This window comes from Gekko japonicus, unplaced genomic scaffold (genome assembly GCF_001447785.1).
Source record: "Gekko japonicus isolate JY-2015 unplaced genomic scaffold, Gekko_japonicus_V1.1 scaffold404, whole genome shotgun sequence".
NCBI lineage: Eukaryota > Metazoa > Chordata > Lepidosauria > Squamata > Gekkonidae > Gekko > Gekko japonicus.
This window is the reverse complement of record NW_015174854.1, coordinates 660,569-676,377: the sequence shown is the minus strand read 5'-3', so window position 1 is coordinate 676,377 and position 15,809 is coordinate 660,569. Positions and strand designations below refer to the sequence as shown.

The following is a 15,809-nucleotide window of genomic DNA, read 5'->3' as shown; positions in this document are numbered from 1 at the left end:
GTATTGGTTCTGAAAGCACCACCCCCTGCTTCACCCATCCATGTTATACTCACCTGCCCTACTTCCAAATCCATCTACCATCTCCTTCAATTATGCTTTGCTGCAACAAATGAGTTCTGCTGCCCTGATGATCCACATGCACAAAGGACCAAGTCCTAGATGTTGAGTTTGCAGCAGCAAATCCAAGTATGGGATTAATTCAGAGTTACAGAAGGGAACTCTCAAAAAGAAAAAATGATGTCTTCCAAAAATACAGCTACTATGACAGAATATCCTTCACTACAGGATCCCACACAGAGTATGACAGATTTGTAGACAGATTGTTCCTTGCGTATTCTTCTAATTAAAGGCTATGAGCACTTCCACATGAGCTGTTTTGTGGGAGTGAGTATATGAGCCAAGCCTATTGTCATTGAAGGGGCTCACTTCCTGAACCAGAAGCCCCCCCAAAAAAAAAAAATTCCCACAGTCTTATCCCTTAGGAATTCCTATCCCCAGTCCTGCAACATGAATTATCAAGGGATTAATTTAAAATTATCCCTTACAATTTGATAAGAAAAGGTTAATAACACAATGTGATCCATGCAGCCTCCTATCCTCCCCCCCCCAAAAAAAAATCAGGCTGCCAATAAACATCTGATTATCTCTAGCTTGTACATACTTGGAAGTGCCAGAATGACAACTCTGCAGGCAGCACAGCAACCATAAAGGTTCAGCTATTTTTTTTTTAATAAAGGTTTTATTGACTCCCCTAAAAAGGGGAGGTATTTCGCTTAAAAGAAGAAATGGGAAGGGTAGACAGTGGGAGAAAGAGAAAGCTGAGTGATATATAAACTGGTAAATTAAACTGTTAATAATGTCCAATTAATCTTCTTGGGCTTCTTCTGTGTGTTGTCAAACTTCTTCTTTTTTTTAATCCGGTCACATGAAGTTCTCTGTTAGTAATGTTCCTTTGAGTTTCTGTTAATAAAAAAGCCTCTTCTGGGCACATTCAGAACCGCTTCTTTGCGTGCTGGGTACTTTTAGTGTCGCTGACATGGAGGAGCTTCCTCTGTTGTCTTCTCCTTCCGGCTTGTTTGATCCTCCTTCGGGTTGCTGTTAACAATCTCAGTTCATGCACTATAAATCCTCTTTCTTGCTTGCCATTACTGGAGGTCCCCAGCTTTGAGAATGGTATTAATTTCTTCGCTTTTATATCCGCTCCCAAAACTCTCTACTGGGTCCTCCTCGCAACTGTTGACTCATATAAGCGCTTGCCAGGCACTCCTCACTGTCACAGTTCAAACTTCTCCATTTTACAAAACTCCCGTCGGATTCACAGCCATAACAGTCCAAACATTAAACAGCCGGCTCTCACACACAAGTAAACGCCCAGACGGAAGTCCCTCCCTTCTTCTCCGCTCGCTTTTGCCCAGCTCCGACATCTTTTCTTTTTTGTTTACTTTTAGAAAGTTCTTAAAATGTGCTCCAGAGAGACAAAACTTTTTCTCGCTTTGTTTCAAATACGTCAAAGAAAAACATCACTGTCCGCTCAATCCATTCCCCCCCTCCTTTTCCATAAAGGTTCAGCTATTAACAGGTGAAACCACATAGCAATCACAAACATATTCCAGGATTTCAGCAAAGTTAAACTTGCTAGGGAAAAGACAGTGAAGTTTTACCCTCCAAAACCATTTAAACATGAGAGAAAACACTAATTTAACCTGGTCAACCAAGTGCTCAATCATAACATTTTCAACTTGTTCACAGATTCAAGGGGCTACAGGTAAGTGAGAAAGAAATGATCCTGTCTCCTAAGCAACCACATAGGGTATCCCAAATGCAACAAGCCCAAATACAAGATTCACCCTGGCACATCCATTTGAAACAGAACTATCTCAAATATAAGTCCCTAGATTACCCTGAAACATGAAACAGATACTGCTAAACTACTGCAACTGAGACTTGCCGGAGCTCTTGCAAATTTTGCACTGTTAGGCCCATTAAGCCAGCCATGCAACTATCAATCAACTGCTCACTAGGCAGACATGAACAAATGAAGCTGCCCTTGACTGAATCAGGTCATTGATCCATCGAGGTCAGTACTGTATACTCAGACTGGCAGTGGCTCTCCAGGGGCTCAGGCAGAGGTCTTTCACATCATTTACTACCTGGTCCTTTTAATTGGAGATGCCGAGGACAGAACGTGAGACTTTCTGCATGCCAAGCAGATGTTCTATCACTGAGCCACAGTCCCTCTCCACAGCATAGCAGCTGCTCCTTGGGCACGTGCCTTATTCTACCCACAAACAGGAAACAGTAGGGCATTGTGGCGGCTGCTTGCATACTCTGTTTTTCTCTTTTCTACCAGAGAAAAAATAAGGCAGAAAAATCTTATGCAGTAAAACAAGGCAAGGCAAACAGAACAAGAAGGACAACCTCTGCCTCAGTCTTTATTTGCAAGGGTGATAGAGGTCCTTTCCACACTTGGCTGCTTAGCTCACCTGCCTTCCTGTGCTATCAGTTCCCCATTTCCCACCATGCTTCCAGTTTCAGAGCTACATGGACCGACCTTTTTGTACTACCAGTACGTAGTACTCACCCCACTGTGCCATTCCTGACTGCAACATTGGCATGGACTTTAGATCCAAATGCTCTAGAGTGAATTTCTATGAAGCTCTACACCTGGCCAAACTACTACCCTTCAGAGAAATCTAGTCTTACAAGTAAATGACACCACAAACTAGTATTTTCCGTTCCCTCTCCATTCTGACACTTTTGTTTGGGTAAATGTTTCTTCTACTTAACATCTTAGGACAAAGCAGTATATTGTTAATACAAATGGGAGAAGTGGTGTACTTCTTTCATACAACCTTTCTTTAGTTCATGTATACCCACAGTTGCACTTCCTTTCTAATGATAGCCATTATTTTACCTCACTTGTTCTTATGTCCCCAGGTTGTTGTAGCTGAGGTTAATAAAGCAATTAGTCCCAATTACACTGTTTGCAAAGGGCACTTACAATTTCAAGTTATGTTAACAAAAACTAATTGCTTCAGTATTTATTTTTCTTTTGGAGTGGGTTGATTGTATTCAGCTGTACATTGTACATACAATGTCATAAAATATTGCAGTATTGTTTGTGTGATGTGATGCAGAGAAAAATGTCTGTCTCTCTCATAAGTACTTATGCTGCTTGAATACTAATTATTACTGTTTCAAGAATATTTTGAACTGGCATTTACAACATTGCTATACACACTGCATGCCAATAAGAGTGGGCAAAATAATTTTGCATTCTTTATTTTAAGTTAACTCCACAAGTAAGCAATTATTGTGGTTTTAGCTGTACTGCAGCCCAATCCTCACATTGTTAACAACACTCTTCAGCATCACTGGGCTGATTACAGACAGCTACCCTCCTCCAATACATGCTACCCTCCTCCAATTATGTTGCATAGCAGTTATTTGCAACTGGTTTAATGCACAGCAGCCATCATGAAGAGAGTTAGACAGGAGGCATAGCCCCAAAACGTGGGGTTACAAGGGCATACAAAACAATAGTTTTCTGCAGGGCAGCCATGCACGCAAGCATGTCATCACCCACCTTAATTTATGTACAATAAAAATATCAATGATGATTATGGGCTCATTAGTGGGGGGTTTTAATCCTTATCTTGTTTTCTGCTAAGGGAGAGGGGTGATTCTCACCAATTCCTCCCTCTGATTGCAAGCCCTCACATCACACTCTGCGCTGTTCCTGGGGATCATGCAACTCTGGGGCAGCATTTGTAGGGGCCAAAGTGTGGGCTGGATGGTGCAACTGTTGGATGGATTCATGGTTGGTTGAAAAATCGTACCCAACGAGTGCTCGTAAATGGCTCTGCATCTACGTGGAGGGAAGTCTCGAGTGGAGTGCCACAGGGCTCGGTCCCAGGCCCGGTGTTGTTCAATGTTTTTATAAATGGCCTGGAGGAAGACATAGAGGGGATGCTTATCAAATTTGCAGATGACATGAAGTTAGGTGGGATTGCTAATTCTGAAGAAGACAGAGTCAGGATTCAAAATGATCTAGATAGGCTGGAACAGTGGGCTGAGACAAATAAAATGAATTCCAATAGAGATAAGTGCAAAGTCCTACACTTAGGTACAAAAAATCAAAGGCATAGATATAGAATGGGAGGGACTTGGCTTGACAGCAGCACAAGTGAAAGGGATCTAGGTGTTCTGGTAGATCACAAGCTAAACATGAGGCTGCAGTGTGATGTGGCTGTGAAGAAAGCTAATGCAATCTTAAGATGCATTAACAGAAGCATTGTGTCCAGATCAAGGGAGGTGGTAGTTCCGCTGTACTCTGCTATGGTCAGGCCCCACGTGGAGTACTGTGTCCAGTTTTGGGCATCGCATTTTAGGAAGGATGTTGACAAGCTCGAGCATGTCCAGAAGAGGGCAACCAGGATAGTGAGAGGGTTGGAATCCAAGTCTTATGAGGAAAGGCTGAAAGAATTGGGTATGTTTAGCCTGGAAAAGAGAAGGCTTAGACGGGACATGATTGCAGTCTACAAATATTTAAAGGGCTGTTATGTAGAAGATGGAGTTGATCTATTCAATCTAGCTCCAGATTGCAAGACTAGATCTAATGGGTGGAAATTACAAGGGAGTCGTTACTGGCTAAATATCAGGCGAAACTTCCTAACTTCAGTAAAAATATAGCAAGTAGATAAATGGGTACCTGCCCTTAGGTGGCAGGGGGCACCCTCCTCCGTGTGAGGTGTGTGGCAGGAGCAATCGGCGGCGACAGCGGAGTGATTGGAACAGCGAAAGCGACGGAGCGGCGGCGAGGTTGGCAAGGCGATCCCTGGTGGCCAGTGAGCAGAACATCGAGTGGCGAGATCCAACAACAACGGAGGCGGAGGCACAGAGGAACGCGGTGACGTGGAGGCGCAGGCATGGCGGAGCCGGAAATGCCCGATGGCTGGGCTGTGGTTGACACGGGCCGCGCGCCGAAAAGACTGCCAAAGCTGGAGGACCTGCCCCTGCCCCTGGACACCGGAGACGGGACGCCGACCCCGAAGACTGCCTGAAGGAAGAATGCCGGAGCCGGAGAACAACAGCCCTGCCACCTGGGTGCCGGTAGGCAGCCCCACCCCTGTATACTATGTGGCCTTAGTTAGGGGAAAAATGTATTTGAAACTACCTGTAAACCGCTCAGAGACCCTTTGGGGTCAGAGCGGTAAATAAATTGAATGTTTAAATAAATAAATAAATAAATAACTGTAAGAGTGGTTGAGCAGTGGAACAGTCTGCCTCGGGAGGTGGTGGATGCTCCTTCACTGGATGTTTTCAAGCAGAGGCTGGACGACCATCTTTCGGGTATGTTGTAGGTATGTAGGGCTATCTTTCAGTATACTCCTGCAGGGTGCAGGGGGTTGGACTAGATGACCTGCAAGGTCCCTTCGAACTCTACGAACTCTAACATTCTATGATCCTATGAAAAGGTGATTTATTCTTCTGTCTAACCCTATATTTCAACACTTTTGGAAATGAGCAGTCATAGGTAAATTGCTTTATAATACCTTAAATGCCTTCCAAAGACAGTGTACTTTCCCCCAGAGATGCAGCTATCTTTTCTGAAGTTAGCAACCTTGTGGCAATGAAACTGCAAGCTACCAACATTCAAGAGTGACGGCTCCTTGGGGGGGGGGGGGGGGGTGGAGTCCTGTGAGCTTTATATGGACTGCTGTTGGGCAAGTGTCCTGGGTTCTTATTGATGATCAGTACCTATAATACTACTAACCCATGGCAGTACGAAGAACAAGCAGCTTCTTCTTCCATCTCATATTTTCCCATCTGAGCCATGGAAGGCCAAGGAGACAGTTGCTAGATATCCACAGATGGGAACCATATGTCACTAAAAGTATACAGATATGATTGCCGCCCTAATACTGGACTTGTGGATTTTAAAAAAAATCAGTTGGGAATTACAATAAATGTAAAAATTGGAGGCTATGATACATATTAGACAAGCGCTAAGAGATAAAATACAGATCAAGGATATTTTAATCTTGCGCGCGTGTAAAGGGCTGTCAGGTTGCAGTCCACTTATGGCAACCTTGTAGTTTTTTCAAGGCAAGAGACATTGAGAGGTGGTTTTTGCCATGGCCTGCCTTTTTGTAGCAACCCTGGACTTCTTTGGTGGTCTCCCATCCAAATACATCCTTAGCTTCTGAGATCTGACAAGATTGGGCTAGCCTGGGATACCCAGGCCAGGGAATTTTAGACCTTGTATACATAGTGACAAAAAAACTAAAGAAAAATTATATTACCCATATTAATATGCACTGAGGTTACAGAACAGTCCGATACGACATAAAAGTAGTAATACAAGTAATTTCAAGAGCATTACTTAGGCTAAATTCTACAGAGACAAGCATGCACAGATCCATTGCAGAAGCAATGAGTTAAAAACACAAGGTGCTTTATTACTAAATGGAAAACTAGCTTGCTTAGCTCTCTTTTCAGCATCCAAAGTTCTTTCAATGCAATACTATGATCATTTAGAAGATAAAGTTGTTTTTATCTTTTCTAAAATATCTTGCAGAGATAATTTTGCTTTTAAAATTTTGTTCCTGTTCTCTGAAAGAGGAACAGTTTTATAGATGTGTCATGCTGTCAAACAACTGCCAAAAAATTTAACAAACAGCCCTGCTTAGCTTCTGAGATCTCAAGAGATCAGGCTATCCTGGAGCTATTCAGGTCAGGACTATGCTGAGAGTAATGTGACTGGCCCGAGGTCACCCAGCAAACTTCCATGGCATGAGTGGGGATTCGAACCTGGATTTCCCAGATCCCAGACACTTTAACCACTACACCATGCTGGATTTCATAATGGAATAGCATATTGGAATTTTATGAAAAAATTTACTGGATTATATCCACAAAGTTAAATAAAAGAAATTTTTCACTATCTGCATTTCTTTTCTGGCCACTGAAACAAAGTTTGGGTCCAGTGGCATCTTTAAGACCAAACTCTGTTCTCCTGCCTCAGACCAACATGGTTACCCACCTGAAACCATTTTCTGGCCATTATCAGGGCTATTTTTGGGCAGGAATGCACAGGAACGGAGTTCCGGCTGGCTTCAGAGTTGGCCACGCCCACTACAGCCAAAACCTCTGTGTGTGTGGCTATAGAGGGAAGGCCTGGAAAGCGACACACACACCCCAGCAACTTCAAGGCGGGCGGGCCAGGGGGGGCCATGGAAGGATCGGGGAGGGGATTTAAATGCCTCCCCGTGCCTTCCCCGGCATGTCCAAGGGCCAGCTTGCCCGGACTCTCCGCAGCCATGGGGTGCCCAGGCAAGCCAAGGGAAGGCATGGGGTGTGGCCTAATATGCTAATGAGCTGTACTGTCATGGGTGTGGCCTAATATGCTAATACGTTTCTCCTGTTGGTGTGGCCTATTATGCTAATGAGTTCCTGCCGGGCTTTTTCTACAAAAAAACCCCTGGCCATTATTATTTGTTTTATTTCATGATTATTACTGAAAATAATTTTGTCATATAGAGGAGCCTTGACCTGAATTGGTCGGCACATAGGCCAACTACACCACTGCATACCCCAATGCACTTATACCTTAATTAAAATCTATGGATTCTATACATGAGGCAGATTTCTCTAGCATCCTTAACCCCATTCAGGGGAGACATTTCTTAACTGAGATATGTACTACAAAGAACTAACCATCCACTGCTGGATAACTGCAGCCATGATAAAAATTTCAGGCATAGGGATACTGATGTCAAGTTAAATCAATTAATGTACACATCTGAAGTAGACAGGTTAATGGCCCTACAGAAAAAACAAACTAGGAGAAAACTGGGTGTCAGCCGATTCGCACTATCAGGTCCAGCATCCTCTGTTTAGTACTAACGAGGCATCTGGATATAAATGCATAGCAGCTGCTCTGGAATGAAGACCAATATTACTTTATTCTTTCACAAGTGACAGAAGTTACACCTTTTTCACACAGTGACCTCTGTAGTGTTGGTTAAACGTAAGTTCATGAGTTCCACAGGTCAGTTCCTGGCTCTAACTTTGGATTTCCACTAAAGAGTATTGGTAAAAGGTAATACATACGTTCTATGACAAATTTATTATTTTTGTAACTGGCATATACAACTACAGAGAAAAGTCCACTAAGAATGTTGATTGCTACACTAAAGCAATATTCACCACAGGTTCCTTTTAATCAAAAGTTATTATTTAACAGAGCAAACCTTTCTTTCATCTTTGAAACTCTGTCACAGCAATAATTTATGACATTATAAATGCATTTCAGGGAGGGAAGGCAGCACAGCATAGCCCAATCATGTCAGATCTCAGAAGCTAAGCAGTGCTTGGAAGGAAAAACACCAAGAAGGACTCTGCAGAGGAAAGCAATGAGAAACCAACTCTGCTTATCACTTGCCTTGAAAGCCTCCTGCTGGGTTTGCCATGTCAGCTATGACTTTACAGCACTTTACACACACACAGTATCTTTCAATTCTCTCTGAATGATGAAAGTGTTCTACAAAAAAGAAATTAACAGTCATTTCTAACATCCAACCCAGTACAATTAGTACAGGAGACAGAGTAAGGTGTTATATCTCAAAGTAAACATTAACCAAGTTTACTATGTTTATACTCTGTGTAAACATACTGTGTTTTAATCCAGGACTTGTTTTTTGAATTTGTTCCACTTATTTCATCAGAACTCACTTCCAAGACATGGCAGCCTCAACAAAACCAAAGAACCAGTGCAACCTGGTACCATCAACAGTATTTTAACTGAAATTATTAATGCCCACAGCTGAAGACAACTATGACTACAAAGTTGTTTGAAGTACTGACTATCTGTCACACTGCTCGAGTCAAAGAATAGTGCTGTCTATTGAAACCACAAATATTAAAGCCAAAAATCAGGCAGGAGCACAACACAGGAGAAGCGTATCCAACATAGCTAACTTTTCCCCCCAGTTTTAATGGTTAGTTTATTGCAATGTGAACCAGTTGCTATGAACTCTTGACAAGTGGAACTTTTCAACATAAAATAACTTGGTGTTACAATGTCACAGCTCAGTACAGTACAATAAAATCTGTTTATACGAAATACTCTATTGGCTTTAAAACATATTCTAAAGTATGACCTGTATACAATTTTAGAGCAGAATGCAATTACAAAATAAAAAACTAACTTCAACAGCCAGGACAACAAAATAGTGGACTTCACAGTGCAATGGGTAATACTGTCAAGGGATTTACAGAAACTTCTTTTACAAAGGGAAGATCACTTGTCAGAATCTATATATTTGGAGGATGGAAAAAATAGAATCTCATTTGTTCATCTTAATTCAAACTAACTATGTTTGGACCATTTACCAGCACTACTATTTGCATAGCATTCTAAACATATGGGGGCTCTGCAAAATTAAAAACATTCTCTCTTCAGTATGAGCTTTAACAAAGTTTCATGGGGATGTTGGTTCTCTGTATGAAAAGTGTACAGAATACACACTGGAGGCAGATCAGAAGGTACAATTTATGATTGAATTTCTATCCTTTAACAAATGGAAATTATGGTGGGGGAAGACTAGGCCCTCATGTTATGATTACTATTTAACAATGGGTCTGCATAAACCTTCCTGTGGACACTAAAGAGTTTAAGACGGTCTGATTTGTCAAATCTAACAGATACGTACTGCAGTTCACTTCAACACTCATAGCCTGCCACTGCATTTCTGTCATGATCTATCTCACTTCACAGTCATTTGTTGGCCCAGTGTGGCCAAGTTGAATTGGTGATTAGCTGAAATCCCCTTAATATGAGACTCTGGTATCAATATGAAGCAGTCATACAATACAAGCTTGTTAGCTTTTGTAGATTTTCCAGGTTGTATGGTGGTCTTGGCACTGTAGGACCTGACAAGCTTGGTCATATCCATATGATCCTCTATTGAGATACTTATTCAACTTCCTGAACAGGTCTTGGATACAAACCAACTCAGAATTCAATGCGCTTAAGTTTACTGAATTCAAAAGACTCAAGGACATGTAACCATGTTGGATTGGGATCTGACAATGTCCTTGGATCTCTTCTCCAAGCAGTAAGCAATTTCTGTGTTGTTAAATTTATGAAAGTACAAAATGTCTGGCTGACAATAAAAAGTTATTAAGTAGAGTGCTTTTCAATAGTCTCAAAATCAAGAGATGACTAGTCTTCATTACCACTGAAAACTTTCAGGCTGCAATAAAATAAGAGACCACTTGATTCCCAATGCAATAGCTTTACAAAAATCAACAACATGAGAAACCCAAGCAATTCCTTCACTGGCACATCCTCCCCACAAAAACAGTGAGCGTCATTGAGGAAATGTGGAGAGATACGCCATTGTTTCCCCAAGTACCTTTTTGTAGCAAAAATAATATCCTTGAAGACCCCCCCACACACACAAACACATTCTTATTCTAGTCTCTTTCATTTTCTTTATTTTAAAATATCTTGAAACCTTCAGTTTACATGTAATAAGGTAAAGGTAAAGGTTCCCTTGCTCAAAAGCCAGTCGAATCCGACTCTAGGGTTGCGGTGCTCATCTCCGTTTCAAAGCCGAAGAGCCAGCACTGTCCGAAGACATTTCCGTGGTCATGTGGCCGGCATGACTAAACACCAAGGCGCACGGAACGCTGTTACCTTCCCACCGAAGTGGTACCTATTTATCTACTTGCAATTTCTTGCTTTTGAACTGCTAGGTTGGCAGGAGCTGGAACTAGAGACGGGAGCTCACTCCGTCATGCGGCACACTCGGGTCTCGAACTGCTGAACTACCGACCTTCCACAGCCTGCAGTTCAGCGTCTTAACCACTTGAGCCACCGCATATATGTAATAAATGAAGCCTAAACATAGAATACAAAAAGCTTTCACCATAGATGGAATAAAACTTGTTTTGAAAGTTCCCTTTATCTTCCCCAAAGAGGAAAGCTGTCCTTCCAAAAAAAAAAAAAGTCACAGCACGGGATTTCTTCTAATACTGGATCTAAGAACTGAAACCCATCTCTTAGAAGATGCTTTCTCTCTTTAGAGCATTTTAAGGTATTTGCCAAATGAAAATTTACAGTTTTCATCTTGAGCTTTCTCAAGATACAGTTTAGATTAATTAACGCGCTGGTCAGCAACCACTGGTCAGTGGAATCAAACTAGTCTGGAGAATGGGAACAAACTGATAAAAACTTTGTTTTCCATATTCTACAGCTTCATAGTCCATGTCTTCCTCAACCCACTCCATCCAATGTTTTGTTTTTATTACATCCTCTTGATTCAACCCTTATACTGGTTTAGTAAGGTACTTTTTATTCATTCTTTGGGCTAGGATTCATAAGGTCATTCTGATGAGAGGATGGAAGGAATGCCACATCACAATGTGTACTTGCAAGTAAGCCCAGTTGCTACAAGCACCATTATCTCCCGCCTCTCAAACCATCTCATGCCTGGCTGCTGGCATCTGGGAGGACAACAAGGCTGGTGTTGCTCAGAAGGCCAGACTTGGGATTCTAGCTACTACTCCCTTAGCTAGTGTTCTACATCCACTACAACTAGACATCTCTGTATCAGCCAGTTCCTTTGGAGGTGAAGCATGTTATCCTAACATTTCTGGGCTCAATGCAATAAGGAAAAGTATTGTTATAATCTGCATATAAAATATGGGGTGAAAACAGAAAGAGAAGGTCTTTTCCCTGGTCAGCATCTACCTGCAGCTTTTCTAACATGCACATTTTGGGACACCAAAGGTAGTGGGAGTTTCTCCAATTAATATGCATATGTAGGCCTTTTTTTGGCAGAGAAGGAACAGGGTGATTCTTCTGTTAATATGCAATGGAGCATGAAGCAGGGGTGGAGGAAATGACTGTGCTTTCCTGGCAGGATTTTATCTGCGTGGGGAGCAAAAAGATCCTACATCTATCTATATGAAGCACCAGATCTAGGGCAGAGAAAATGAATATTTAAGCATATTTAGGAAGAATCCTCAGTACATGAAATTGGGCAGGAGGTAGGCATTCAAGAGGTCATTCACATCTGGAATGAGAGGCAAAGCCTGTTTGCCTTCAGCCTTTGTAGAGGGATGACTGGGTTTTTCTTTTTGCATCTATAAATTTGAGTCAGACAAGATAGTGGAAAGACTCCCCCCCCCCCTTTAGCATTTCATATACAAAGATCAATACCCAAAAGCTGTCATGGTATCTCTTCCTGTGAAGGGGGACCTTCCTATCAGCAGCCTACCACCAGTCTCCCTCCCCCTTCCCTTTCGCCAATAGAGCGCTCTGCCACCACCTGTCATACGAGTTTGTCACTCACTTACCGCCTGTGATCTGTGCAGGGCCAAAGCACAGAGCCAGCTGGAACCATAAGACCACCAGGGAGAGCCTGGACTGGGAACACTGTTGATGCTGTGGTGGAGGCTGCTGATGTCGCTGCTTCTCTAGGAATGGATCCCTGCTGTTCAGGTTCATTCCATGATACATCTTTTATCCGCAAAGGGCATCCAGATTGCAATGTTCTGCAATGGAAACAGCCAAACCCGTTTAAGCACAGGGACAGCTCTCCCCCCACCCCCCTTTAGAGGAGAGCACAGATCCACAGCAGAGCTTTCAAGGCACTTGCAAGCAAATGGGCTTTAACCAGCGCGGTTGCCCCACCCTCGCTTGGGTGCCCTCTAGCGGCAGGCTGAAAATCCCGCTTCCTAATCACTGCTCCATCCCTCCCGTGAATTCATCGGGTCTCCAACCGCCCTCCTCTCCCGCCACGTAAAAGGTGAACTCTGTCCTCCCACTGCAGCGTCCGCGTCTCGCTCCCATTTGACAACATGCCAGCAGCGCCTTTGGCGTCAATTCTCTCTTCACAGTAAAGTCGGACTTTACCCCTCATGCGCCTCCCCGCCAGCCCTTTAAATTATTAGGCGCCCCAGAAGCTCTTGGTCACTCGCGGGCGGTTGACGGAAAGGGGAGGAGGCAACGCTCGTTTGAGCTGGGATTTGCCTTTGCTTGCAAGGACGGGGGGTAGGGGTGGGAAATGAAGTTCTTTCCCCTCCCACCCACACCTTCCTCCGTAGCAAAGGTTCCCGTCGCCTCAGCCTTCCCTCGCCCACCCCGGAGCCAGCTGCGCAGTGCGCCCTTACCTGAAGGTTGCCCGCCTGCATGGAGCCGCCTGCTTGCCTTTACCCCGGCCACGCTAGGCAGACGGGCCTCGCTGCCGCCTCCGCCGCGCTCCCCTCGCCGGCTACAGAACGACTGAGAGACACCCGCGGCGCGCGGCGCGGCGCGCGCTCATCCTACCTGCCGGGGCGGGGTGGGGGGAGAGCAGCCGCCGCCACCCCCAAAGGCCCCGGCTGCCGCAGCTGCTGCCAATGAGAAGGCTGAGCGTGCACCTGCTTGGTGCACGAGCCGTCTTCCAGCTTGCTCCCGGGAGGAGGAGTGTGGAGGGACACCCTCCCGCCGCCGCCGCCGCCGCCGCCGCCTTGCAAACAGAGCAGCTTCCCTGCGTGTCTTGGGGAGGGAGGCACGGAGTGGCAGCCGGGGTAGTGAAAACCATACTGGGCCTAGAGCGTGATCACTTCCGTGGGTTGTCACATATCCCCCGGTGAGTGCCGCAAGAGCGGCAGGCTGGAATGAGGCGGCGCCGGCGACGGCGACGCCTTGCAACTCCCACCCACCCCCTTACTCCCCTTGAGCTGAAAGTGAGGAAGGGCTTCGTTTGGAGGAAAAGAGTATCGGTTGGGGTCAACGTTGCAGATCCAAATCAGGCCGAACCTCTGGCAGCCATTTTCCAATAATTGCGCTCAGTGAGGGGTGGATCCCTACTGTATTTATTTCCTTTATGCCCCACTTTTCTCCCTGAGTGGACTAAAGATGCTTACATTGTTCTCCTAGCCTCCCTTTTATCCTCTCTACAACCCTGGGAGGTAGGTCAGACTAAGAATATCCAAGGTCATCCACCAAGCTCCTGTGGTAGAGAAGGGATTTGAACCTGGGTCTCCTATATTTTAGTTGGATGCACTAACCACTACATCACACTCTCACCACACTGCCATAAAACTGCCTGGATGACCATGGACCTCTCTGTCAACTTAACCTACCTCACAAAGGTGTTTTGAAGATAAACCAGGAGGACAGAATTTTATATGACACCCTGAGAGGAAGGTTAGATTTTTTTAAATGGATATTGGTCTTTTAATCTCTCTAGTTTATATATGCAAGAAGGCCACTTATTAGCTAGTGCGGGGGGGGGGGGGGGGAGATATGCCCTGTCCTTTTAATAGAGGCTTAATGTGTGCAAAGGGGCAGGTGAATCTTTCCAGGGCATGAAAGAAAGTAACACCACCTGCTAAATAACATTCCACTAAGCCTCTGTTGAAGGGACAGAACATTTTCTCCAGGCTGTTGGCAACTCTACCACTTATCAATTCATTTCTAGCATGTTGTGCACAAACATATTGGAAGCACAGTATTCTAAGAGATTTTCTGTATATGGATGGCCGGGCTAGCCTGATCTCATCAGATCTCAGAAGCTATACAGGGTCAGGGAGCTCTGATTAGTATTTGGCTGGGAGACCGCCAAGGAAGTCCAGGGGTGCTATACAGAGTCAGGCAGTGGCAAACCACCTCTGAGCATCTCTTGCCTTGAAAAGCTTTCCAGGATCACCATTAGTCAGCTGTGACTTGATGGCAAAAAAAGAAGCACAGGAATTTGGCACCAATATAGTGTTTCCATTGATAACATATTGACATAGGACCAGATATGCAGTTGAGTATTTCAAATGCCCTACAAAATTTTATAGACATTCAAGCCCTGTGGCTAACCTTTCAGAAAAACAAGACTGGTGGCACATTGTGTGGAATTGCTAACAATATATATAGGGGGAAAATTCAGACAATGTACCTTGTTTTCCTGAATGTACCTCATCTCCAATAACTGGGAGACAATATGAGTAAATTGAACATCGCATCTCAAACATCAACTTGCTATGATCTTGAATAGTATCTCTTCCTGATGTTTAAAAATTACTGAGGGGACCCCTTCAGGAAAATGTGTGCACAAGATGTTTGAAGCAATCATAAACAGGATTACACAGAAGTAAATCCTGTGTTATTCAGTGGGTGTTACTCCCAGGAACGTTTCCTCAGGATTGCTTTCTTACAGTGACTGCTAGAACACTGCAGCTTATTGAGTTTTTTTAAGTAGGTCATTTTTACCAAATCATTAACAAATTTCCACACCAAATTATCTTCAGTGTTCCCTCTAAGCTGAGTTCGTGTGAGCTAGCTCACAGTTTTTTAGCCTCTGGCTCACACATTTTGTCTTCGCTCAGGAAGGATGGCTCCAGAGCAAACTAATTGATGCAGCAGCCAAATTGCTCACTCAGAACTTTAATGCCAGTAGCTCACAAAGTAGAATTTTTGCTCACAAGACCCCACAGCTTAGAGGGAACATTGTCTGTCATCCCCAGTAAATATGATTTTGAAAGGCACAAGTGTCACAGAACAAGATGTCACTTGCCAGTCAGCACTTGCCATTTCAGCTACATGAGAAAGAGAAAGCACATTGACACAGCATTCATTACAGCATAACTTGAGAAACATCAGTGGCAATCTGTCCCTTCCCATGCTGAAAGTTGAAATTGTGAACCAACCGATGCAATATATCACCTTGGGCTTTTGTGTGCCAGTTTGTTCACAGTATTGATAGATCCCACTAATGCGTTTGTGAGCATTATCACCAACAAAGTGTGGTTTGTTGGATACA

At 43.9% G+C, this 15,809-nt stretch overlaps 1 protein-coding gene across 1 annotated transcript in view; it reads right to left on the bottom strand.

Annotated features, from left to right (window-relative positions):
* Window positions 1-12,563, bottom strand: part of SUSD4 (sushi domain containing 4) — a 138,189-nt gene extending 125,626 nt beyond the window's left edge. The window contains exon 1 of the mRNA XM_015424591.1: window positions 12,370-12,563. Within this exon, the coding sequence (XP_015280077.1) occupies window positions 12,370-12,532 (163 nt within the window). The 5' untranslated portion in view covers window positions 12,533-12,563. The remainder of the gene's footprint in view (window positions 1-12,369) is intronic.
* Window positions 12,564-15,809: the final 3,246 nt, after the last annotated feature.